The sequence below is a fragment of the Gymnoscopelus braueri genome (assembly GCF_963280865.1).
Source record: "Gymnoscopelus braueri genome assembly, chromosome: 8".
Classification (NCBI taxonomy): Eukaryota; Metazoa; Chordata; class Actinopteri; order Myctophiformes; family Myctophidae; genus Gymnoscopelus; species Gymnoscopelus braueri.
Genome location: NC_137609.1, coordinates 11,087,752 through 11,113,427, shown reverse-complemented (window position 1 = coordinate 11,113,427; position 25,676 = coordinate 11,087,752). Strand labels below are relative to the sequence as shown.

General features: G+C 39.9%; 1 protein-coding gene and 1 long non-coding RNA gene across 2 annotated transcripts in view; both read left to right on the top strand.

The window, feature by feature from the left end:
- The window catches only part of LOC308090621, a 306,248-nt gene that overhangs the window by 251,292 nt on the left and 29,280 nt on the right, over window positions 1–25,676 (top strand). The gene's annotated exons all lie outside the window — the stretch shown is intronic.
- Window positions 152–24,934, top strand: kif4 (kinesin family member 4). The gene is made up of 31 exons (XM_080436262.1): window positions 152–289; window positions 2,285–2,426; window positions 3,108–3,222; window positions 4,552–4,742; window positions 6,226–6,315; window positions 6,710–6,876; window positions 7,353–7,447; window positions 7,863–7,982; window positions 8,566–8,741; window positions 10,458–10,519; window positions 11,169–11,301; window positions 11,664–11,722; window positions 11,973–12,078; window positions 12,403–12,537; window positions 12,974–13,123; window positions 13,588–13,682; window positions 13,917–14,061; window positions 14,749–14,859; window positions 14,992–15,075; window positions 15,246–15,359; window positions 16,177–16,332; window positions 16,648–16,742; window positions 17,935–18,064; window positions 18,886–19,056; window positions 19,631–19,741; window positions 20,261–20,338; window positions 20,946–21,059; window positions 21,222–21,377; window positions 22,213–22,332; window positions 22,686–22,805; window positions 24,469–24,934. The coding sequence occupies exons 2-31, from the start codon at window positions 2,307–2,309 to the stop codon at window positions 24,589–24,591; spliced, it is 3,642 nt and encodes a 1,213-aa protein (XP_080292388.1). The 5' UTR covers window positions 152–289; window positions 2,285–2,306; the 3' UTR covers window positions 24,592–24,934.

The window sequence follows — 25,676 nt, the reverse complement described above, 5'->3', positions numbered from 1 at the left end:
GGCCTACATTGTAACTCAATCCACACTCCACACCAGTGGGTGGCAGTAACGCACCTTTGATATTTACTTAAAGCGGAAAAAGGAAGGTGAGCGCACTGAGCGGAAATGGGAGGAGCTTAAAGTTTAAAAGTGGCGGGCGGATAACAAACAACTCTTTCAGACGGATTCTCAATTTTTCAGGAAGACACGACGAGAAACTCTCTAAACAAGTAGTTTTGTTTGCCAATGTGGTGCTGCTGTCGACCGCTAAACAGGATTCCGTAGAAAACGTTAAGAAGCATCGGACTCTGTAAGTTGCCAATGTTAGGTAAATGTTACCTGACTTGTCACGATCTGTAAGTGTAAGCTAACTGAGAGCTTGTTGTTTTAGACCGTGCTGCTGATGACAGTTGACGTCAACACCACGTTAGCATTACTGATGGTCAGTGGTGGTGGAAAAAGTACACTCATGTTTTGCTTACATAAAAGTATCGATACTGCAATATCTGTTACAAGTCAAAGTCTGGAATTCAAAATGTACTTGAGTAAAAGTACAAACGTATTTGTACTTAAAGTACTTATAGTACCAATTTAAGTAAAAGTACTCATTATGCAGAATGTCCCATTTCAAATGTATAAACCTCTTTAGAAATAGCCAATCTACAAGCTCACAATGCATTGTGAGCTTGTAGATTGGCTATTTTCAAATGGCCGAAATTTATAGGGCTGAAGTCATTACTGTATGTTTTTTTTTTAAATAATCAAAATCTATAAAGTAACTAGTAGCTAAAGTTTTCAAATAATTGTAGTGGAGTAAAACGTACAATATTTGCCTCTGAGATGTAGTAAAAGTTTTGGAAATACTAGTAATACCTCAAAATTGTACTTGAGTACATGTACTAAGTTACTTTCCTCCACTGCTGATGGTGCACATTTTGTTGTTGTTCATATTTGAGAGACGTTGTTTAGTAGCCTATTGTTAAATCTATTTGAGATATGTTGACTTGTTTAGTAGTTTATTGATATGGGTAAATAATACTATGTTATGTTTATTGCTTCTAAAAACCCTTTACCTGTTGGTACTGTAGCCCTGTTTGGAACCTCACTCTACATGATAGAGTGAGGTTCCAAACAGGGCTTTTTGACTGAAGAATACTTGCAAATAGTACAATGGCACTATTATACAATGGTGCTTAAAGGTCAACACACAAAGCCCTGAGGGTTTATTTCCATTGTGGTCCTGTGGATTAAATTCATAGACATTTAAAGACATACTATACAACATACCAGACATCAACACTAGTAGCAATATAACTTATATACAGTAAACATTTTGCCCCAATCTACTGTTAATTTAACTCTGCAATTGTACTTATATTGGGGTTCACTAAAATGATTACGTTGATCATTAGTTAAGGGCTGATCAAGTCTTTGTAAGATTTCATTTTAAAGTTTAAAATGTTGTTGGTCTGCCATGGTGGATTAGCCAGTGTGAATAAACGGATGACTGATGACACGCCTGTTGAACACTTAAAGGTAGGGTAAGTGATTTTCTTTGGTTAAAATAAGTGTTAAATAGCTCTATATTCCGATAGTACTCATTGCTACAATGTTTGTTCAGTAAAAGGAGTCTCCCATGTCTCTCCAGCTCTTAAACAAAAAAAATGCATTTTCAATGCCCTCCCCTGATTGGCTTAAATGTTGTCACCTACCTGAAAATGTACTATATTCTGTTTACTAAAGAGCTGGAGAGACCCCTGTGACCGAACAACACTCTGTAGCAATGACTACTATCAGAATATAGTACTTTAACCTTAACAAAAAAAAAATCACTTACACTACCTAACTAATGGATGCACCAGGTTAAAGCAGCCATTCACACACACACACACACACTCAACAGTGTTGTAATTGTATCTCCCAATTGGTTTTGATTGACATTATATATATATATATCCTCCCCAAAAAGAGATGGTATGCTGACTATCAATATCTCAGTTATTTGTTTCTATTTGGCATATGAGTCTTAATGGTGAAAATCTAAGCAATTTAGTGCTGCAGGATAAAAAAATGAAACTGGGTCCTTTAGTTGCAGCGAGAGAGGGACACATTTTTAGCCCTTTGGTTCCGTAAATGTAGACATGTCATGATGCGACTCCTGTTTATAGTGTGAGGTGTCCCTCATTCAAAGCCATGTACTGCACCATTCACTCTTAATTCAACAGCATTACACCGTTGTTGGCTGATAATAATCACGCAGTATATAACTTAATTATCAACATCCTTTGGTTGTTTCTGCTCCCAGCTGATCCACAGCCGTTTGCAACATGACAAACGAAGATAAGCTGATTCCGGTGAGGGTGGCTCTGCGATGCCGTCCACTGGTACCTAAGGAGACCAGCGAGGGTTGCCAGAGCTGTCTCACATTCGTGCCTGGAGAGCCACAGGTCTGTCATGTGTAGGAAACTATCCTCTTTTGCCTACTGACCAGTGACCACTATGTCTGACTCTGCATTTATGTTGTAATATGTATAAATGCATATTCAATATATTTTATGATTCAGTAATTGTTTGATGTGCTTTTACATTCTGCAACTAATAGTAATTGTAGAGTTGGAGATTACTTTGTTTAATTTAAGATGATGGTTCAAATATTGTTGCTCCTAAAGTATAATAATCATTCTACTCAATCATCAATCAATTAGATTTTTAGAGATGTCATACAGTTTTGTTTAGTCTTTTTTCCACCTTTTATTTAACCATTTTAGGGCCCTGACAACTGCAAGGGGAAAACACTCAATAAGATAATTAGACTATTTGCACAGCATAAAGTAACCTTAGGCTGAGCTGAGCTCTCTGTTCAATGCAGACATACACAAGCAGACTGACATCTGCCATCCCTATTTCCATATTTGAATTGCATTTGACTGTTGGACACTAGTGATTCTTCCCGGTTTAACAGCAACAATAAGGTTGACTGCCCGTTGACTCAGTCACTTGTCAATGTCATCCAATGAGTACATAGAATTTATATGAAACAAAACATACTCTCTCGCCATGCCTTTCAGCCTGACGGAGACAATGACTACCAAATACAATTCACTTTAACATGTGTCATTTGTTTTAAGGTGGTTGTTGGCACAGAGAAGACCTTCACGTATGACTACGTATTTGATCCAATAGCAGAGCAAGAAGAAGTCTTCATTAATGCCGTTTCACCCTTGTTGACTGGGCTTTTCAAAGGTACAGTAGCTCTAACCTGCAGTAATGCTTTCCCTAGATTGTTGTTGTTCTACCTGTGTATTGTTGGCTATGTCTAACTTGCACTGTTGCAAAAGCCACCGACTATACACTGTCATGCATCATTGTTTTGTGTCCTTGTCTTGGAAGAAATTGTGTCTTCCATATACGCAATCCTACTTCTCCTCTATCCCCTACAGCAGTGCTTCTCAAACTTTTTCATGCCAGGGACCCCCAAATTGATATATATTTGGCCGCGGACCCCCATCTGAAAATATGTTGCGCCAGGGACTCCCAGAAGCAAAGATTTGTGTTAAATGTTTGCTTTAAAATAAATGCATTCAAAGATTTGCACGAATCTTCAAGATTTTTAGCAGATCTACAAGCTCATAGTGCGGCACTCGGTGCCGCGCTATGAGCTTGTAGATCTGCTATTTTTGAATAGCCAAAGTATAAAAGGTAAAAAATGATTGTGATGCTATATTCACACATTTAGCTGGGGACCCCCTGGAACCCCCTCAAGGACACCTGGGGGTCCCCGGACCCCACTTTGAGAACCAATGCCCTACAGTACTACTTGTCCAAGCATGACATAGTCGTTCTAGGATCATGTTACTAATGGTATTGTGGGGTATGGTTCTTACCCTTGTAGTCCTCATTACTGGTTGCTTGGTACAGTTGCGTGTTGTCAGTGAGTGAAATTGAGTATTATTCACCATTGTGGTTATTACCCACATTGGAATTAAAAAGTGCAAATCATATAGCATGTGGAAGTTATTCTTGAAACGGCTCATTGAGCATGTTGCTCACCAGTGATCTATGAATGATTATTCTACTGCTGCAGCTTAAGCTGCTCTGGCTCTAAGAGAGCTACTGCCCTATAATGTAAATGTGATTGTTATGCCTACTAGACCGTCACTGCTCGGATAATAAATGTGTGTCAACATTTATTATTTGCTCAATGGCATGCATTGACACAAACTAATAAAGATCTATAGTAAGAAATAAATGCTACATTTAATAATAATAAAAAAAGAAAAACGGCAAACAATAATTTGTGCAGATGAGAAAGAAAGGGGTTTATAACGAGTCAAGCAAACTCAACTGAATTGAAAATGAAATGCAACAGAATGTCATGGTGGAAAAGGTCATAGAAATAAGTAATGGGCCACAATACTGTTAACAGAAACATGTACTGATGCACAACCTTGGACACCTCATCAGTCTTGCAACAGACACCCTCCTCCAGGTGACCCCGACCGATGCAAGTGAATTAATGGATTGCTGCGTACAGTGATGAAATGTTTCTTTATGTACTATGAACACATACAGGATACCATGCAACTGTTATAGCCTATGGGCAGACTGGCTCAGGCAAGACCTTCTCCATGGGTGGCACCTACACGTCTGCTCAAGAGAATGATTCATCTGTTGGAGTCATTCCCAGAGTCATCAGACAGATCTTCGAGGAGCAAGAAAAGACTGGAGAGCTTGACTTCTCTGTGACTGTATCCTACCTGGAGGTTTGTGGGGAAAAGGGCATTTAATCGGGGGCACTCTTGGGTGGCGTAGTGCTTAAGTACCCGCCCACCACCGTGGAGTCAGGGGGTTCGAATCCACCTCAGAGCATCTAATACGAACACAACTGGCCCGTGTTCAGGGGAGGATGATATTTGCCGCTACACGTAAATCTAATCGGGGCCGCACAATTACTTATGCGATATATCCTGATTGAATATTCCACAATTGATAGTTTGCACAGTATAGGCATTGTAGTAACAATACTGAAACATAATTGTATTACAATGTAGGTTATAAACTAAGTCAAAGCCACTAATGATGACTAATCATTAAAGATGCCATATTTGGGCTTGGCATTTAGCTTTAATGGTCTACTAGACTACAATTGCTTTAGTCTTTTACAGTGTCCGATCGATTATGTAATACTTAATTTTACGGTGACTGCTGAGATTAAACACGTTGCCGATAGCATAACTGAATGACCAATAATTCAGTTATGCTTTAAAGGTGGTGTAAGTGATAATAATTGTATATATGGTGTGGGTGTCTGTATATAGAGGTTTCATTTTTAAATGGCTCTATATTAGGTGAACATTGCAATAAGTGCGTGTTCTGTAACGGACGTATCCCTGTTCTGTAACACAGGTTTCCTAGCTCTGTAAAAATGGAAGTCATGAAACAAAAAAAATGGCAGATAAAATTGAAGCAGATAAATGGGTTCTCTCCTCTGATTGGATGAAATTGGTGTCCAACCTGAAAATATATTTTACGTTTACCGGTAGTAAAGATCTGGAAGATGGGGCAAACTGAACAAAAACTATAGCAATGATAACTATTAGAATATAGAGCTTTAAAGTAATACTAGGTAACGTTTTCAACAAAACTAAAGTTAAATTGTATATCTTTTGCGAGTGGCAAAAGTTTCACAACACCCACTCCGTGAATTTCACCCCCGGAAGCCTTTTATTTATATATTTTCTATTGAACGTGTACGGGGGGGACTTTCCCGGGAAAATGACGTTCCTGGCCAACGTCATGACGTCGTGGCCGACGTCCTCAGGAACTACCGCAACGGTTTCCTGTTTGGCCAGGAACTACCGCGCTATTAACAAAAAGGAACCTCACGCTGATTTTAAGATAATGTAGGATTGGAAGATCGAAAAAGAACAGAAAAAGAAAGCACAGCTCATGGTAACTAATGCTCCACTGGCTAAGAGAAACGATCCGTAGATAGTATAAAACAATTAAAAGATCGCTTTTTGAAACGCTTCCGGCTTCCGGTGTAAAAACGAATGGAATTCTGGGTAATCGAGGACTAGGGAAATTGTATGCAGTGACGGTAGTGACCAGCAGAGGTTGCTAAAAATCGTTATTTGTGATTCTGCATTGTACAACTTTAACTTTTTAACAACTTTTTGTTTTGGCCAAAAAATATTTGACCTTTTAGCTCATTACACCTATGTGTGCTTTTCATATTAACCACAGATCTACAATGAAGAGATACTGGATTTACTGTGTCCTTCCAAAGATAAATCCCCCATCAGTATCCGTGAGGACCCCAAAGAAGGCATCAAGGTGGGAGATTATTTTGGGTGTGGGGCCTTTCATTGTTTAACAATATATAATGATGTGCAGAAGAGGTTGGCGACACTCTCAGCCAGGTTCATTGGTGGAGCGATGTGATAACATGTCCTTGAATGTAGATATTTGAGCCCTAGTGAATAATCCTAATGAATTACATCCATCCCTAACCCAATAGCTCAGTCCTCAGTGTTGTCGTTTTAACTGTCTTAGTCAGGTTTCGTACAGGTGCAAACAAATATATTTTTTGAAGATCCTTGATTTGCTTTTAAATGTTGTAAGGAAAGTACTATATTTATATAGACTTTTTTTTTTAAACCGGTAGAAACTATGCTTACCATTTGCTAGCTTTTTATTTGGCTTTAAGAAAAGTATCCACTCCTCACAGATTGTAGGCCTGACGGAGAGGCAGGTGTCCTCTGCCTATGAGATGGTTGGCTGCTTGGAGATTGGCAACTCTGCTCGCACTGTGGGCTCCACAGCCATGAACGCTGCCTCATCACGTTCACATGCCATCTTTACAATTACCCTGGAGCAGCGCCACGGGAAAGACAAGTCAGTCACCTCATCCATGTTCTCTTCTTTGAACATAATCCAGAAATCACTTGCACCCAACAAAATGCATGTCTTAATCTAAGTTTTATATCTGTCTGTTCTGATGGAGGGGTAATTGCAACGATATCCAAGCTATAGTAAAGATGGCCGCATCTAGTGTCCAGTCTGCTTCAAATGACTTTATTGACATTTGAAGCAGCACTAGACATCCTACCCAACACCAGGGTTGAAAATTCTCAATGGGAGAGTAGGGAGACTGCCGCCAGCCCCTAGTTGTATTGTAATATCAAAACCCTAACATACAGACTGGTTATGTCTTATTCATTCAAATACGTCCTGGATTGTAGCTTAAGCACTGCTCTCCTATCTCACTGTCTTGTTACTAGGTTTATTTATGGTGGTCTTTGGTTGACTTTACCGCATGTTAAATTCTTAGAACTATCGACATGTTTTTAATTTTTAATCTCATTTTGTAGAACTGACTCGGTGGTTTCGAAACTCCACCTCGTGGATCTGGCTGGTTCGGAGAGGCAGAAGAAGACGAAAGCAGAGGGTGATCGGTTGAAGGAAGGCAAGCCAAATCCTAAATCTGATTTATACTTTGTTACACTTTGTAAAATATGAATTCCACCTTGCCCACTTCAAGCACACGTTTCAGAAAGGCTGCAGTCATTATTCAGTGCCTTACCCAGTACACATTGGTACTGTTGGTGGGCACCCAAGATATATTAAACTCAACCTGCCACATGTATTGTAGTAGACAATTTCTGTCATAGCTAATCGGGAGACTAGAGAAACATCAAGACAACATTAGCAGACAATATGCAATACGGTTCAAGTTCCAACAACAAATCATGTATATTATATAACCAAAGTAAAAAACAAATAAAGGTGGTGTGCTTTGAAGTGTAAGTAGATATACAGCTTAGATTAAACTATTTTGACTCTAAATAAAAATCCTTCATGAACACTTTTGTGTCCGCCAGGCATCAGCATCAACCGAGGACTTTTGTCTCTGGGTAATGTGATCAGTGCCTTGGGGGATGAAAGTAAAAAAGCCACCTTTGTTCCATACCGGGACTCCAAGCTGACACGCCTGTTGCAGGGTATGTATACATGACAAAACATAGGGTAAAAGGGTCATTATTTATATAATATGGCTCTTCTGTTGGGTGCAAATGACAAAATTGTATTGGTGTTCATATTCCATAAGACAAAAGTAGTATCTTTACTGAACATTTGCCTTCAAATTTCAAGCCTTTCTTTGGGACATTTTCAAGCCTTTATTTGACAGACAGTAATAGTGGAGAGAAAAGGGAAATGGCTGGAGGAGAGGGAGGGGTGATGGTGGAGAGAAACGGGACATGGCAGGAGAGAGAGAGAGAGATGGGCAAGGGCATGCAGTAAAGGGCCTCAGGTCCCCGGGCCGAGTAAATAAATGAAGCCCAGACTGCCATCGATTTTATTTATTTTCCCCTCGATTTTCAGGAGCCGAGATACAGAATATTTCCCAAATACTTTAACCAGGAAGTGAATGGAGCAGTAAATCTTCGGATCATGATATGTCCTGGTTCTGTGTAGGATAAAAATATTTCCCCAAAAAAGTCCTCCTTGGCAGTGAATGAGTTAATGGTATGCGCTCTACCAGGTGAGCCTGAAATTTCAGTCTTGCATTTTCTTTTTCATCAGATTCTTTAGGAGGCAACAGCCACACGCTGATGATCGCATGCGTAAGCCCTGCCGACTCTAACATGGAGGAGACCATCAACACGCTGCGCTATGCCGATAGAGCTCGCAGGATCAAGAATAAGCCTGTGGTCAACATTGACCCCAAAGCTGCAGAGCTCAAACGGATGAAACAGCAGGTAGGGTCATTAAATCACACTGTCGTGTCGTGGACTAGGCCGGGGTTTTAACCACATGATCCCCTGGCATCCCTCCCTACTCTGTGCATGTCCTAGGCAAACATTCTCTGAAAATAGGGGAACATGGGGCCAAAATGGCTTCACTACATGCTCACAATGCATTGTGACGGGTTGTGAGCTTGCAAATTGGCTATTTTGAGCGAAACAATTTGTTGTAGAGGGGGAAAAAGTAGGGAAGTAGACTTATCAGGGACACTGGTCAACAAAGTATATACCCTCATGGATTAAAGTTCTCAGTCGCCAAGACTGATTTCAGTTATTTGGATTCCATGGAAGCCAGCATGTCTTCTATGGAAGCATGTTGCGCAGCAAAAATAGCCGATCTACAAGCTCTCAATGCGTCTGCGACGCATTGGGAGCTTGTAGAAAGGCTATTTTCGGTTATTTTAAGATTAGAGCATTGGAAGTGGTCAAACTAGCAATATGTTCAGAAGCATCTTCCATAATATCTTATATATATATATATATATATATATATATATATATTTAATATAAAAGCAACGGTTAAAGCCTGAATCTGTGAATTTGTGTTTTTGAACCTGTTGGCAGTATGTAGAACAGCAGGACCAACATTACTAAAGCATCCTAATTTTACATATTGTGTTCATCGTTTAGGAATCGGTGCTAGTGTGTGTGTGGGGGGGGGATCCTTTCACACTGTTTCACAAATCGCACATTAGGTTTTCAGTCGTGAGAAAGTTTTGCTTTAATCCATGTTTAACCCTGTATTAGGGGTGGGACGATATGGGTACCTCACGATATGATATATATCACGATATTAGGCCCACGATAACAATATATATCACGATATTCGATATATATTGCAAGAAATTTCACCAACGATATATCACGATATCTGAAAATATCGGTATATTGCGATATCACGATATATTGCATGAAATTTCACCAACGATATATCACGATAGTCCTTGTATTCAATTCATAAACACTTAAAATAGCACCAAACAGTTCAAAATCATCATTACACAAATACAGAGTAGGAAAAACAACGTATCACAAACTAAAAAAAATAATATCGATATTTTTCGGCAGTATATCGATTAGTTATCGCGGGAGAAAGTATCGCGATATATCGCTATATCGTCCCACCCCTACCCTGTATATAGGGTGGTGGTTATGCTGTGACAGGGCCCCAAATTGAGATGTTCTGGACAAAGTACAACTAACAGCAATATGAATAGTACATTGCATCAAATAATAGGTTGTGATTCCATAGTCGGGCCAATATAGCTCCACTGAACTAGTTCACATGTAAAGAGAAATTACCATTCTTCCTCAGACCTCTGTTCATTGTTTTGTTTGGACTCCAAAGCTTTATCCTAATGTGTTGGCATCTAAGCATATGCAGTCATATATTCATCACTTTCAAAAAGGTTGCAAAATATTCTATTTTGTACAGGCCTACATGGATTATGTCATATACAGTATAAATGGGTATTTTCAAATTGTTTTCAATGAATGGAATTAACAAGTTGATTTTGGTGAGTTTGAACACTGGTGTAAGATAATTTATGTGCTGATATCTAATTTGGACTGATAAATAAGCCTCTGAAACTGTCACCAAGACAGTTTACTGTACGGCAGCTATTGTAATTTGCTTTTATTAAATAAAGTGATGTTCCTATTGGCCCATAGATTCAGGAGCTGCAGGTGATGCTGCTGAATGCTTGTGGAGGCGTGGCTCCGGTACTCTCTGGGTAAGGCACTAAAACGCTCTAGATTTCCTTCTACAGTTGAGTGTTTTGTGGTTAAAATGATTTCTGATTATAATGGGTAGATATTGTTATCCCAATTACAGTATCTGACTATCTGTATGTCATGTTTATTAGTCTTAATAATTTGGCTGACAGAATTATTTTGAGTTTTTGAATCTAATTTTAGATTTCTAACTCTTTGGATGAAAGTGCAGTAATACCACAGTATCTCTGCTCTCAAACAACAATTATACGTGGCTCGGACCGCTGGCCTAGAAGTCCGGGCACTTAGGCTCCAATGTAGCCTGACAGTGCATCACAGGTTCAAGTCCCGATCCTGAAATCTCTCACTCTCCCCGTTTCCTCTCCATCTCCACTATACCTATAAATGGCAGAAAAGCCCAGAAAAATATCTTTAAAAAAATCAATTATACGTAAATCACATCCCAAAAAAGGAAATCTGAGTACAGTTATTGTTTTATAATTATTTTATTAGACTCGACAACAGATGTTTAGACACAAATGTGTCTTAATCAGAGTCAAAACACTTTGGTGTTTATAATGTTTTTTTGTTAATAACTTAGTTTTTTCCACGTGTAACCAAACTCACTCACAAAATCCCATAACCCCAAACATGGTCCCTTCACCACAGGTCGGAGCCAGCCGAGAACGTGACAAAGCTTCTGGAGAAAAACCGTGCTCTGCAGGACGAGAACGGCAAGCTGAGCAGGGAGCTGAGCCAGGCCGCTGGCCAGACGGCCATCATGTTTGAGAAGATTATTGAGGTAAATATCGATGCTCGGTTGTTTGGAGTTGTGTGTGTGTGTGTAGGGACCAAGTGTCTAACAACACTTTAGTTGAAAATAAGTAACTTTTGTTGAGCCACACTTGTTTTAACGGTCAGATGACAAAGTTAACTTACCACTAGTTTCTACATTTTTGCACAACAGTGCAAGCTCACAACATGCCACAACATGTGCCGCAATACATTTCGTTCAAAGTGTTAGCTAGATACAGTGTTTAAAGTTTAATCACTTTCGACCTCCAAATGCAAATTCATGATATTTCTTATGTCTGCAAACTGCAAAGTACCCATTTTCCATCTGTTACTTTCATCACAGATTGTATTTCTCTTGTTTCCTTGTAGACGGAGCAAGTAAATGAGAAGCTTCAAAGCAAGTTTGAGGAACTGCGGCAACATGAGGCGTAAGTTTACTAGTAATCTGATCACAGACGGCGAAAAGTAGGCTGTGATAAACCATATATGGGAGCCAGCATATTCAAACACTTCCATGTGTTCAGTATTTTGATGCCTGTATCGGTTTTGCATTTCATTTTGGGCATCAATTTTGAAATAAGAAAACAGCACTTAGAATAGTTAGCAATAGAATTTTCTGATTTCTGCATGTGCCTTTTGAAATGCATGCCATGGTTCTTTTTTAATTTATTTATTTAGGTGTAGAGTGGACCTTGAGAACGTGCTGGAGACCCTGGAGGACCATGAGTTGAAGGGCAAGGTGGAGCTGATGGCTAACTTGCGGGACATCATCATGGAGCTCCAGGTAGGGGAAACTTTGAAAGGGCTAAAAGTATGTGGAGAGCCTTCCATTTTCTAGTCAGACTATAAGAGATCACATGTTCCGATAAGTCTCTCTACGTCGTCCTCGGCTGAGCCCTCCAGTCATCTTATGATAAGTCTGGTGACTTCTAAATTCAAAGAATGTGCTAAAAGAGACTGGGACTGTCGGATTTTGTTGCATTGGAATAGAAGTTGAAGACGACCCCTAAATTGAATGAAAACAAAATCCTGTATCGCATAGCTTTCCACTAAAACGTGTTACTCAAAGACATTATGTTAATCTATTTTCTCCGATTTTGCTTCTCAGAACGAGAGTGCATGCATTGCTGCCTCTATTGATGCTCTGACCGCAGGAGAAGCCGGGTCTTTCAATGCCAGTGGAGAAGCAGCACCTCCAGGATTGGGGAATAACAGTGACGGCTCTTGCAAGGACCAATCATCCGTATGTACTGTATTAACCACTTAAACCCCTCTAATCTTAGCAAAACAGACCTTAGTTGCAATTGTACTTGGACCGCTTTTTCGTCTACTCTACACCAAATCTCTTTGCCAAAAATAGCCGATCTACAAGCTCACAACGCGTCTCAGCTTGTAGGTCTGCTATTTTTGGCAAATACCCCCACTTCAACCCCCCCCCCCCCCCCCGAATAGGGATGCTGGGGTTGAAGTGGTTGAATCAATGGTTCTCAAAATGGACCCTTACCTGTCTGTAACTCTGAGAGTGTACAAATGTATTCAATACATTTGTTGAGTTATGGGGTCCTTGAAATTAAAAAGTTTGAGAACCAGTGTTCTTTCATGTTTGCATTGAATGTGGTGGATTTTGTTAGATTCTGCATAACAACTGCTGTATTCTTCCCCTTCACCTCACTCTGCAGGAAGCCTTGGCTGACACTACCCATCACGCTCTGCGCCAGGCCCAGCTGTCTAAGGAACTCTTTGACCTAGACAAAATGTTGTCTTTGAAGGAGGCCTACATTAAGAAAATGTGTGAAAACGAGCTGGAACCTATGCAGACTGATTCTCAGGTAGAGCAGTATTTCTTTATCTTTGCTTTTACCAGTATAGAGACTGTGTAGCGAGACAGGAAGTCAGAGAATGGGTTGAAGTGTTGCAAAATTCCAGGGATATTCGAGGTGGAAGCGTTTCATAAGAATTAACAAGAATTTATGTATTTAGGTGTGCATGACTGAAATAAATAAATATGAACTATATTCACTCCAGTATAATCAAACTATTCCTGAGAGGCTTTTGGCTCAGACAGTGACTTGGTGTTGGCAGTACTAGTGATGGAAGAATTCACTTTGCATTTACTACGTTTGCAAGTTTACTGAATTACTTTTTTAATAAGTGCATTTCAAGCACATTTGCTGGGTGAGATCAACATGAAGCTCCATTAATCAACTATCCAACAGTCCTGTTGGATGTTTCAGTCATAACTGTATGTGCCAAGTCACACAGTTGGGTTTCTAAGCAGCATGTCATTCCACAGAAAAGCCTGCAGTCTGCAGTGGATTTGCTGCAGAAGGAGAAGGAGGAGCTCACGTTGGCACTGCAGTCTGCTAAGAAAGACACCAACCAGGCCAAGTAATGCCAGTTAGCTTTACCTTGTAGAACGACTACCTCATATTCTCATAATGACTTGAATTAGGGCTAAAATGTGGGTTAAATTATATATTTTGGCCTCACTTAATTTGTTGATTTAAGAAATACATTTGGTCTTAAATGCATTGTAAACTTTTCTTTTTAAACCTTACACAAACAGGGCTTTTATATTTCATTAGTTTTTTTGTATTAATATACAAAACTATTATTCTCCAGGCTTAGTGAGCAGCGGCGGAAGAGGCTACAGGAACTGGAGGCTAACATGTCAGACATGAAGAAGAAGCTGCATGATCAATCTAAACTCCTCAAACTTAAGGAGTCGTCTGTCCGCAACGTCTCTAAACTCCAGCAGGAGATACAGGTGACTTTAAGGGCTTCACTCTACTCCCACCACCATTTTCTTATGTTACTGATATGTATATAGTTGTATATGTTTTTTTTAAACATATTTTTGTGCCTTTATTAGTATACAGGAAATGGGGAGGGAGAGATGGGTAGTGACATGCAGCAAAGGCCGTCGGGCTTCAAACTCGCGACACGCTGTCAGCAGCCTAGGTGCCCGGACCGCTACCCAAGCCGTCCGGGCCTATAGTTGTATTTTTATGGACACATGTGGTCAGTTTTTAACAACCCTGTGTGTATCTTTCAAGATCAGCCACATGACCATGCTCCCTATTTTTGATGCATCACTAACACATCTGTCAGTACATGACATTATTACCAGATTTGGTGGTTTGCAGTTTTAGGTACTGTGTACCTAATTAAGACAGGCTTGTCCTTTTTGTATCGATTGAAGGCCACCGATAGATACCAGGTACCTCATTAACCACTTAAACCCCAGCATCCTTATTCTGGGGGAAGCTGAAAATGGCACATCTACAAGCTCACATATGTGCGCAGAGCAATAACAGAAAAGTCGCTAGTATAGAGCCCTGAGGGACTCCGGTCAACCAATTAAAGGTTTTCATGTGGTAAGACAGGCTTGTCATTGTAGGATTTGAAGGCCACAGATATCGGGTAACTCATTAAGACAGACTTGTCCTCGCAGGGTATGAAGTCACAGCGCGTGCGTCTGATGAGGCAGATGAAGGACGACTCTGAGAGATTCCGACAGTTGAAGACCGAGAAGGACAAGGAGGTTCTTCAGCTGAAGGAGAAGGTCTGTGGATTTCAACTGAATTAGCAGGACTTAAGAGTTGAATGAGCATAAATTCCAAACCGATGCTGGACATCAGTGCTGAATTCCAGTTTATAATGTTTCTTGTGCCATAATATTTGTCTCTTTTTACAGGATCGTAAGCGACAATATGAGTTGCTGAAACTGGAAAGGGACTTCCAGAAGCAGACGAATATCCTTAATCGCAAAACAGAGGAGGTCAGGCCTTTTCTAATATAAGTGATAAAAGTTAAAACCGCTTATACCACAGTTCTCTGATTTGCTTGATCTTTCACTCCCTCTCTTGCTCTGACACATGTACTACACACTTGAGATGAACGGTAGTCTCCATTTAAATTTTCTATGACAAATGTTGTTTCGCCCCTCAGGCTGCCGCAGCAAACAAGCGGCTGAAAGACGCCCTGCAGAAAAGAAAAGAGGTGGCTGATAAACGCAAAGATGTCCACGGTAGAAAAATGGAGGGCGACGCTGGTAGATTTAAGGTAATAAAGCTTCTATTTGGGAGGAATTTACAATTCCTCATCCATTATATTCAGTTCCTCCTTTGGATACCATGTTTTACAAGACGAGGAAGAACTCCCACACATTTTTCAGATGGCCCTCCTGGTGGCGCTATAACCGTCCGCTTCCAAGTTTTGGCCTACAACTGCTGAACCGTGCATTTCATAAACCTCCGTAGGGGTGTCACAAATGCTACAAATGCCATGGTTTGTTTGCGGACACACTATTTCTCCCACCAAATTGGGCACAATGGTCTCCTGAGTCATGTGACAATGACGGCCAAACAGGGTTCTGATATTCCATACTGTTTGCCTGTAATTGCCTTCACAAATGTGTGGGTGTGGCCTATTTCTTACACAGAAATGATCATGAACGCAACATCCAATCGTAACCAAATTGGAATCGTTGAGGGGCCTTAGAGTGCATCTCCAAAACCGGTTTCACTTCTACCGATAGATGGCACCACAAACCGGAACAGTTGCACTGTCTATCGTACAAACTGTATTCCCCCCTGTAGCTGACGGCTGCACCACACCTGACAACACCTGACACAGCCCTGGTAGGCAAACCGGCCTGGCAGAGGTCTGTGCTCCAAGGAGCACACCTTTCTAGTTGTAAATGTGAAGAGGAATGGGTACTGCGTGCCCTTGTTTCTTGTGTGAAGTTTTATTGTGAATATATTGCATCTGGGCTCAGTGGGCTGTTTTTAATTCTCCCACAGTCAAAGTTGTAAACGTGGGGACCATAATGGTATATTCTATATTTATCTGTACCTCACATTGCATTTTGTGTGGCCAGGCATGGTTCCTCAATGAGGTGGAGGTGCTGGTGAGCACAGAAGAGGCACGTCGGCACCTTAAAGACTTGATGGAGGACCGGAAGATCCTGGCACAGGACATCAAGCAGCTCAAACAGCAGATCGAGGCAGGGGGAAGACCTGCTACCAAAATGAGGGTGAGGTGAAAGTATACCTCTGTTAAGCAAAGCTAACAGCTTATCAACAATGGGTTTAAATCTGGTATCATGGTCTGTTCAGTTTCATCCATCATGGATGAAACGGAACAGAAGTTCACATGGTAATCCATGTGAACTTCTGTTCCGTTTCACATGGATATTGTCACATAGTTACTTTTTCTGCTGGTTATAGACTTAATCCTATACTATTCACATAGTTGTTTTTAACTGTCTATAACTAGGATGAATAACTGTCTAACCAGGAGAAATAACACTGTGCAATAATCCTGTACTGTGGCATTGTCTCCCATGCAGCGCAGGACACTGCTCCAGTCTGAGCTGGAGAATCGCGCGATGGAAGTGCCTCTGACTAAACAGGTGGATAACCTTGAGACGGAGGTGGCATTACGGTGAGTCTCGCATTCAACCTCACTCCAGAACAAGCTCAGTTGTTAGCGCCATCTCAGTTACAGGCTTGCTTTCTCAGATATAAAGCCTAGGACACGTAAAGTGGACAGAAGGGGGCGATGCCCCAGCAAGTAAGCTACTTGCTCATTCTATCCACCGTTGCAAATGAGGTTCTCTAGAGCTCCATTTGGAATGGAGTGAGATCTGGCAACGCAAGACTGTTACTCTAACTTCAGATTTGTGTAAAAGTGTTTAGTCTTGCTGAGTGAGATTATTTGCCGTGCTCTTGGAAAGGAAACCAAGCTCTGAGGGAGTGACGATGCGAATGAGTTTACCAAATGGTGTATATGGCATGTCGACATGTTTGTCTGTCTGGTGTTTGTGTGCTTTTGTGTCGACTGGTTGACATCCAAGACCACATATTTAAATATCAACCAGAGTAGAACTTTTATTCAAGTGACTTTATCATCAATCGTTTTAAAACGTGTATAGTCAGAGGCTGGCCAAGGCATCTGCTACAGTACTTTATTATTTGGCTACGCGACCTCAAGTCTTACATCCTGGATATATGCAATCTTTATCAGGTGTTGGGCATGCGTTTTTACTTTGTTCCTGATGTCCTTGTTTCTATTGTTCCTGATGTCCTTGTTTCTATTGTTCCTGATGTCCTTGTTTCTATTGTTCCTGATGTCCTGTTTCTATTGTTCCTGATGTCCTTGTTTCTATTGTTCCTGATGTCCTTGTTTCTATTGTTCCTGATGTCCTTGTTTCGTTTGTAATGCTGAGGCATACTGTTTGTCCGCTGAATAGGACTAAGATGTTAAAGTATTGAATCGATCTTAATTTTGTAATGCGTGAGAGGGGCAGTTACCTTTTTTTATTATATTTTCTATAAATGAAAACTTAATTGAGAAAAGAACAACCCCTCATGCATTAGAAGGCCGATATCGGTCACCAGAACCAAGGACTGGTGTTTTCAATTTATCTAATAAGTTTAAAATAGATTTGAAGTTGCAATGAGTTTATATAGGAAGGGCATGTCTGATCAAATTAATGTTGAATCAAGCAACTTAAATAAATACTGGGTCCACACAAAAACCTGAGTAGATGAGAGGAGTACAAAATTGTTTATTCGTATTCCTGTTTTTAGAGTGCAATGTACATAATATGTTGATTAAATGGTCCTTTTAACAGGAGCGCCCAGATTGCTGATCTTCAACAGAAGGTTCTGGATGCAGACAACGAGGGGCGCCTGAAGCAGCGCTGGGACAGCATTACATCTATTGTCGATGCAAAGCATGCCCTCAAGGTCCTGATGTCTGAGGTGAGCCCACCAGCCAAAGCTAAAGCTAGGATTTACTGTAGTTATGAGATGACAGGATTTATTAACTGTATTTCACCACCGCCAGCAGAGGTTACGTTTTGTCGGTTAGCAGGGGGTGGCAGCGGCTCAGGAGCTAGAGGGCCTGTCTGGGAACCGCAAGGTACCCGGTTCAACCTGCCACTCCACCTGGCTTTGTGTCGAAGTATCCTTGAGCAAGAAACTGAACCTAACTGCTCTCAATGAACAAATTGTTGCCTCTGCTCTCGGTGTGTGTGAAACGCACATTAAGGCAATAGGCTTACTCGATATGACGATATCATAAGCAACAAGTTGTTTTTGCGTATGTGTTCATTACGTTTCTCTTAACCCATTAAGACCTGAGGCCGCTTCTAAAAAAAATCTAAATCCTAACAGTTTTTCGAAAAAAAATATAAAAAAAATATTTTCACGATTTTTCAAAAATAGCAGATGTACAAGATCATAGCGCGGCACCGCCGCGCTATGATCTTGTAGATCTGCTATTTTTGAATAGCCAAAGAAATCAAAAAATGACACGGGTCATGCATCATGGTACACTACAGCAGACGTTGTAGGGTCATTTTTGTTTTGATCAAGACGGCAACGCAATATCTACACATGCTGCCACCTAGACGCATCCCATTGAGCTTGTAGATCTGCATATGAACATTCTTCTTCATGGAAATGATTATGCAAAAACAAAAAAAGCGATTTCTCAAATAATTGTAATTATGTAACAATTGTGACAGGCCTACACACAGTATGGAAAAAAAACATGGAATTTATTCTTTTTCCTGATCTAGTTGGTGACTACTAAAACGAGTAACGCTAAGCTCGAGAGTGAATTCCAGCTGGAGAAGGCGAACTTGCTGGACTTGGGAAAAAGGTTGGGTGATGAGAGAAACGTTGTATCGACCATGGAGGTGGAGCACCAACAGCAGTTGATTGAGATTGAGCAGACGCATCAAGAGAAGGTATTTATTTCTGTTTTTTTTTTTGTTTTTTTTATGAAGTTCTTTGTAACACTGCTTTTGAAGAGCGCTATGAAAAGAGTTTTGTGTTAAAGGTTCATTCGGCCATTTAGTATTGTCGGAATTATGAACAGTTGGGGTTCTAACGCATGGAAAATAACAATAGCCCAAATGTCTTGGAAAAAGAGTACGGTAGGTTCCTGGAAAATATTTTGTGTAGAACTGAAGTGATGACTAAAGATCAGGTTTTTGGGAGAATCATTTTCAGGAATCGGTCAGGGTTTTCAGCTGCATGATAAAAAAGAATCCAGGGTTTTTTGTCTTTTCATCCACTGGATGAAAGATAAATCGTGAAATTATCATTATTATCATGCGTGTTTTAAAATGACGCAACTGGTTTGCTGTCTTTAACGCTTCCACCTGTTGGAACTGTTGTGTGACTACGCGATTTTATTTGTTCAGCAACAATCTGATTTGTTCAGCAAGATGATTGAACCGTGTGTGAATGGATGTCTCCTTAATGTTGTTCAATGTTATGTTTAAGCATATTTGTATTGTCTTCTGTCCCTTCTTCCAGGTCCTATACATCCTTACCCAGCACCAGAACAAACGATCTGAAGAAACAAGCCAGGAAGTGGACGAGACCTCGCAAAGCAAGCGCGAACTTCTGCAGCGCATTCAATTCCAGGTTTGTACTTTTTTATAAAGGGGTGTTTCACCCACCCACCCCAAATGCAAACCTCTTCCATGATTCAGGAGGCATGATTGCGACGACAGACTTCGGTACTCGTTGAACCAATGTGTGACAAATGTATTGGCATTTCTTTCAAGTTAAAACTTTGAGCTCTTCAGACGATGCAGACTTAGCATATGGCCCAGAACACAAATCTGTCTTTTAAACAACTGTCCCTCGTTGGGCTATTTTGTAATGTCTTTAAGAGGCAATTGGAAATGCATTAAATCAGCTAATCTGTAAAGAAATGACAGATTTTCGTTTCCCAGACTTAACTGTTTTGTCGTACACACTAGCCTAGTACACACACAAGGGGAATGGTATATTGCACTCATTTTAACTTACAAGTCTAATATGCAGTTATAAGATGCATTATATGAATATAGTCCAAACCAATCTACACATTCTTGACTTAGCCTTAACAGTTGTTTTGGAGTAGAATGATTAAACTAGTTGTGTGTTCAACCATTTTAGGAAGAGGAACTCTTGAAGATGCAGGAATTGAGTGATAAAAACAAGGCGCTGATGGAGGAAGTTGAAGAATATAAACAGGTAAGACTGGTAATCTTTAGTTTAAAAACGACCTCAACATTTACAAATTAATATTTTGTACATAATGATTCAGAGGTAATGTAATGCAAAATTCTCAACTCAACTGTCACATCACAGGTGTAAAAAATCTAAAGTGGGTGAAATTCTGTCATACAAGCTCCATTACAGTTTAACTCATTTAGACCTGAGGACGATTCCAAAAACCTCTAAATCCTGACAAGTATATGTGTGTGTGTGTGTGTATATATATATATATATATATATATATATATATATATATATATATATATATATATACAGTTAATGTTAAACAAATGTGTTTCCGTATTGAAAGGTATAAAAACTCATAGGTGTTCCAGATCTAAATGGGTTAAAAAAAGGTAAACTGATTAGACAATAGAAAAACAGATTAGGCAATATGAGTAGTGTGAAATGTATTAAGGTGCGTGGTTGGAAGTGGAATGACGTAGCCAGATAAATGGCAGATAATATGTTCATAAGGTGCATGGTTTAAGGTAAATATATTCTGTTTACATTTCTGTAGATATTTATCGTAGACTAGGTTATACTGGTTATGTTGGCAATGCTGTATTTTGGTTTGTTACAGAAACTAACGTTGCTGGCCAGCGTGCGAAAACAGGCCAAGTCCGCCTTGGCCTGTTCAGCCAAGGCGGAACAGAGCCTGGATGACTCTTTCGAGTTCATCCCACCACCAGTAAAGGTGAGCCATTTCTTTCACCTGGCACTCAGTACTTTATTTGGAAAACCCAATTGTATTGTACATGTGCAAAAGTAATGGTCTCTATTACTCTCTAATATTGGGACACTACTGAATGAGGTGTACTTGGTGTCACATCCATACTGTTTTCTCTGCCCACTGCAGTCCAAAAAGGCAAAGCACAGCACAGCCGCCCATACGATCTGTGTGGAGGATCTCAAGTCTGCTTCTGAGGAGGAGACAGATGAAGAAGAGGAAGACTTGTGGCGTCCTAACCCTAACAACAAGAGGAAGACTTACAAAAAAAACAAGTTAACTGGAGTAAGATTTTGTTCCAAGACTATGAGTTTTGGAGGCACATATCAACATTTTTGCGTTGAAGCTGCCAACAGCCATAAATGATGCTGAATATCTTTGTTTAATTTATCATTGTCATGTGACACAAATACTGTCCATTGAAGTTACCACTGGGCGATGGTGACTAAATCAAATATCACAAAGTTATTAACCAAATAAGACTGTTGATAATGTAATATTTTGGCTATTACTCGGCTTTCACAAGGAAAGTTTGACTAGTTAAATAAAATAAATGAAAAACATCATTGTAAAAAATATGGCGCACTCACGCATTAGAAGGACTAGCAGCCATCAGAACCAGGAACGTGTGTTTTCAATATGTTTAATGTGGTTAAAATGGACTTTGAACTGAAGTTACAATGGGTTTATATTGGAAGGGCGTGTGTCTGATAAAATGAATATCAATCTAAATATTGAATCAAGCTACTTAATAACTACAGTACATTTGGGTACACAACCCCTAGTGGGCGTTTAAAGTGAAATGACCCCGAGAAAATGTCTCTGGTCTCCGTATGTATGTTACAGAAAATGATGTTTTACGATGAGGAGAATAAAAAGTAGTTTTTTTTTTCTAACGATACTCTTACTCTGCTTACTCACTTAGAGTAAGCAAAGTATCTGTACTTGAACTACTTTTTATTCTTCCCATCGTGAATCATCATTTTCTGTAACAGACATGGAGACCCAGAGACTTATGTTCTCCACTACAACCCCTTTAAGGACTCTTATGTGTGCTGCCAGTCCCTGGGTCGCTAGTACACGCCGATGATACTCTGTCACTAATGTCTCCTCTCTTCAGTGTGCCTGTAAGGGTCGCTGTTTCAACAAGGTGTGTCGTTGCCGCAAGGGGAAGACGTCATGCGGAGAGAACTGCCAGTGTGATCACAAGCACTGCCGTAACCGGGAAAACCCAGATGAGGTAAGTTGGTGTGTGTGTGTGTGTGTATATATGTATGTATATATATATATATATATATATATATACTGCACCTGTAAAACTTGAAGAGAAGGACTTTTTTCTTGTCAATTACACGGGCACAAGCAATGAAATGTAGGTGGAATATGTTCTGCAGAGACTTAACAAACCCTACAATACAATATAACATGATGATTATGAATGAATAAAGTTTAATTAGATGGAAATACATTTTAACACTTTACCTGCCAATCACGAGTATAACCGTTGATGAAAAAAAAAAACATGAATTTTCTGTCTTGCAGCAATCAAAGGTATTGCTACGGTACGGTATTTTTCCTCTTTCTCCATTTCAGGATCTAAACAGTCCAATGGAACTCAGTCGTCCCGAGACACCTGACAGTCTTCCACTTCCAGTTGACCCCACCACCCCAGGCGGTGGATTCTTTCCACCAGTCACTCCATCAGCTAAGACGGTAAGCAAACGTGGGGATCCATATCTGTGTGCATCTCCTCGCTAGCCAGTGAAACCATTGATTTCCTGTGTGTCCACTGTCAGAAGGCTGAGGCAGACTGGAATCATTGCCACAGACTTTACTTCCAATCAGAGGAGTCGGGTCAAATGGTGTTGAACGTGTTAATATGTGTGGTTTCTAAAACAAAAGGTGGAGTAGACTTACCTAAAACAAAAGGTGGAGTAGACCTACCATTACCAAAAATGATAAACTGCAAGAAATATTGCCTTATTATTAAATGTAGTGCTGTCCAAATGAGACTATGGCATCTAGTGGTCATTGCCAAAGACGGTGAGCCATTCACTCATTCATGAGTTTGAACTGTACAAAGTACAGCGGCACAAGATTACAATTGTGTCCCCTAAATAATGTCTGCCTACACCTCCAGGAAGCGTCATTCCAAAGTCTATACCAGTTGTTTTATAACCACGCCCCCTTCTGTGGCCAACGCGGAAGTGCCTCTGCCTACAACAACTGCAGGCTATTTTTTTATCCCGTATAGTTTTTGACCGAGGCGCGCCGTCTCAAACGAACTTGAGCCACGTGAGGCACCGCCAAAGCGAGCTGCTCGAGCGAGTTGCCGTGCCGAACGTTGCGAAGTTCGCTTGGGCCGACTCGGCGCCGTTCGAGTTATGTACCGATAGGGACAGAATAGTAAATCATGTTTTGGTGAGCGTTTGCCTCAACTGCCACTCAAAGTGGCTACTGGCCAATCACAGCGCGTCCTTGCACAAGCATATTGCCCAATTGTTTTAGCTGTTTGTGTCAACTTTATTGTTTTTTCTTGTTGCTCTTGTGTATTTATGTGTGTAATCTCGGCATCATTGTAAATGAGGGTCTCCCTCAATGATCTTTCCGAGAATCTTAAATAAAGGTTGAATGAATACTCCTTGCCAAAGCAATGTCTGAGATACTTGACCTTAAGTCATTTTAAAATGCTTTGTATAGTTTTATAAATCAGCATTTGATTGCTTATAACTACTTGTATAGCTAAGAGCAGAATATTATGTATTTCATAAGGCGCAGTGGTGTAAAGTAACTACTTAAGTACTGTACTTAAGTAACATTTTTAGGTATTTGTACTTTACTTGAGTATTTCCAATACTTTTACTTCTAGTCCACATCTCAGAGGCAAATATTATACTTATACTCCACTACAATTATTTGAAAACTTTAGTCGCTAGTTATTTTGTAGATATAAATGATGATATTATGAAACATACATTAACCACTTTAGCTCTATTTTATACCTAGGCTATTTGAAAATAGCCGATCTACATCGCGTTGTGAGCTTGTAGATTTCAAACATTTTAGTACTTTTTATACTTTAAGTACATTTTGATACCAATACTTTTGTACTTTTACGTACATTTTGAATTCCGGACTTTTACTTGTAACAGAGTACTTCTACATTGCAGTATTGACACTTTTACTTAAGTAAAGTATTGACACTTTTACTTAAGTAAAACATTTGAGTACTTTTCCCGATAAAGTACTCAAATGATAAGGCAGCATAGAAATGGGCTTCATGGGATTTGTTTTTCTTTCTAAAGTTCATACAGAAACGGGGTTGCACTGAGATGACATATAGTGCAATCCTAAATGATGTGTTATATCATTTCAGGATGAAGAAGAGGAGGATGAAAATGGACTAGACAAAATGACCATCAGCTTTCTGAAGAAGAAGAAAAGACTAGGAAGTCACCAGGATAGCTTCTTCTCTGGTTGTACGCCAATCAAGGAGTAGTTAGCCCAGTGGGGCCTTCTAGCGTACTCCTTCTTACTTGTCTTGTCCCTTTAAATGTTTTTGGAGACTGGGTAAACGATCCCAAGATGTCTGTTTATGTTCAGTGATGATCTTGGACCAATGTTCTGCTTTGTTGCACTAGCTCATCTCACATTTAGGAGTACTGTACAATCATTTTAGACTTTAATAAACTACTGTAGATATTTAGATAATCACTCACAATGTAATCTGATCGTTCTTGTCCGTTTTTAGATATTCTGTATGTATTTTAAATTTTCACTGAAATTGAAATGGGTATTCTTCTGTAATTGTTATGTTTAAATTGAATAAAAGTTGTTTTGCTGTATAATTTCTGTGTATAAGTTTGATCTGAAAGTCTTCCCCTCAATAACAAAGTGATGAGTGTTTGTGTAGTATTGGCATTGAACGCTGCATTTGACAAATCCCCACATGGCTGGTTGCTTTCTTTGATATCCTCTGTTGGACAAAACGGAATTACTGAGAACTACACTTTTTTTTTTTGTGTGTGCCACTCATTGCCACACACAAAAAAACAACTCATGGTTCATGCATTGCAAACTAGAACAGATGTTGGATTTCAAGGGCCTGGTTGGTCAAGCATGTTTTCATGGAGCCTGGAATTCCAAACGGCTTCCCTGCCTTAAAAACAAGGCAAATGTATTTCACACTTATTGTATGATGACACATTTATACACTTTTTAAGGCATTTAGGAGAAACTATTTGAGAAATGATGTATAAAATGACAAGAATAAAGATCAAAGACTGTTGTAGCTTTTTCTACTCGGCAAAGTTGCACGCTATCTGCAATACACCATCAGTTTTATTGTATTATGTAATGTAAGAGCATTTATCCTGTTCACTCAACATGCAGAACTTGACATGGTGTCATTACTGGTTTTGTGTCCAAAATGCATTCGTTTCCAGAACGTGTTTTGAGTTTATCAAGTTTATGGTTTTATCAATTATATTATGTGGTGTCCCAACACACATTCCCTGAATATTTACCAAAAATGTTCTGTCCCCCTGATCTCTTTAAACGTACCCTGAACATATTTGTGTTGGA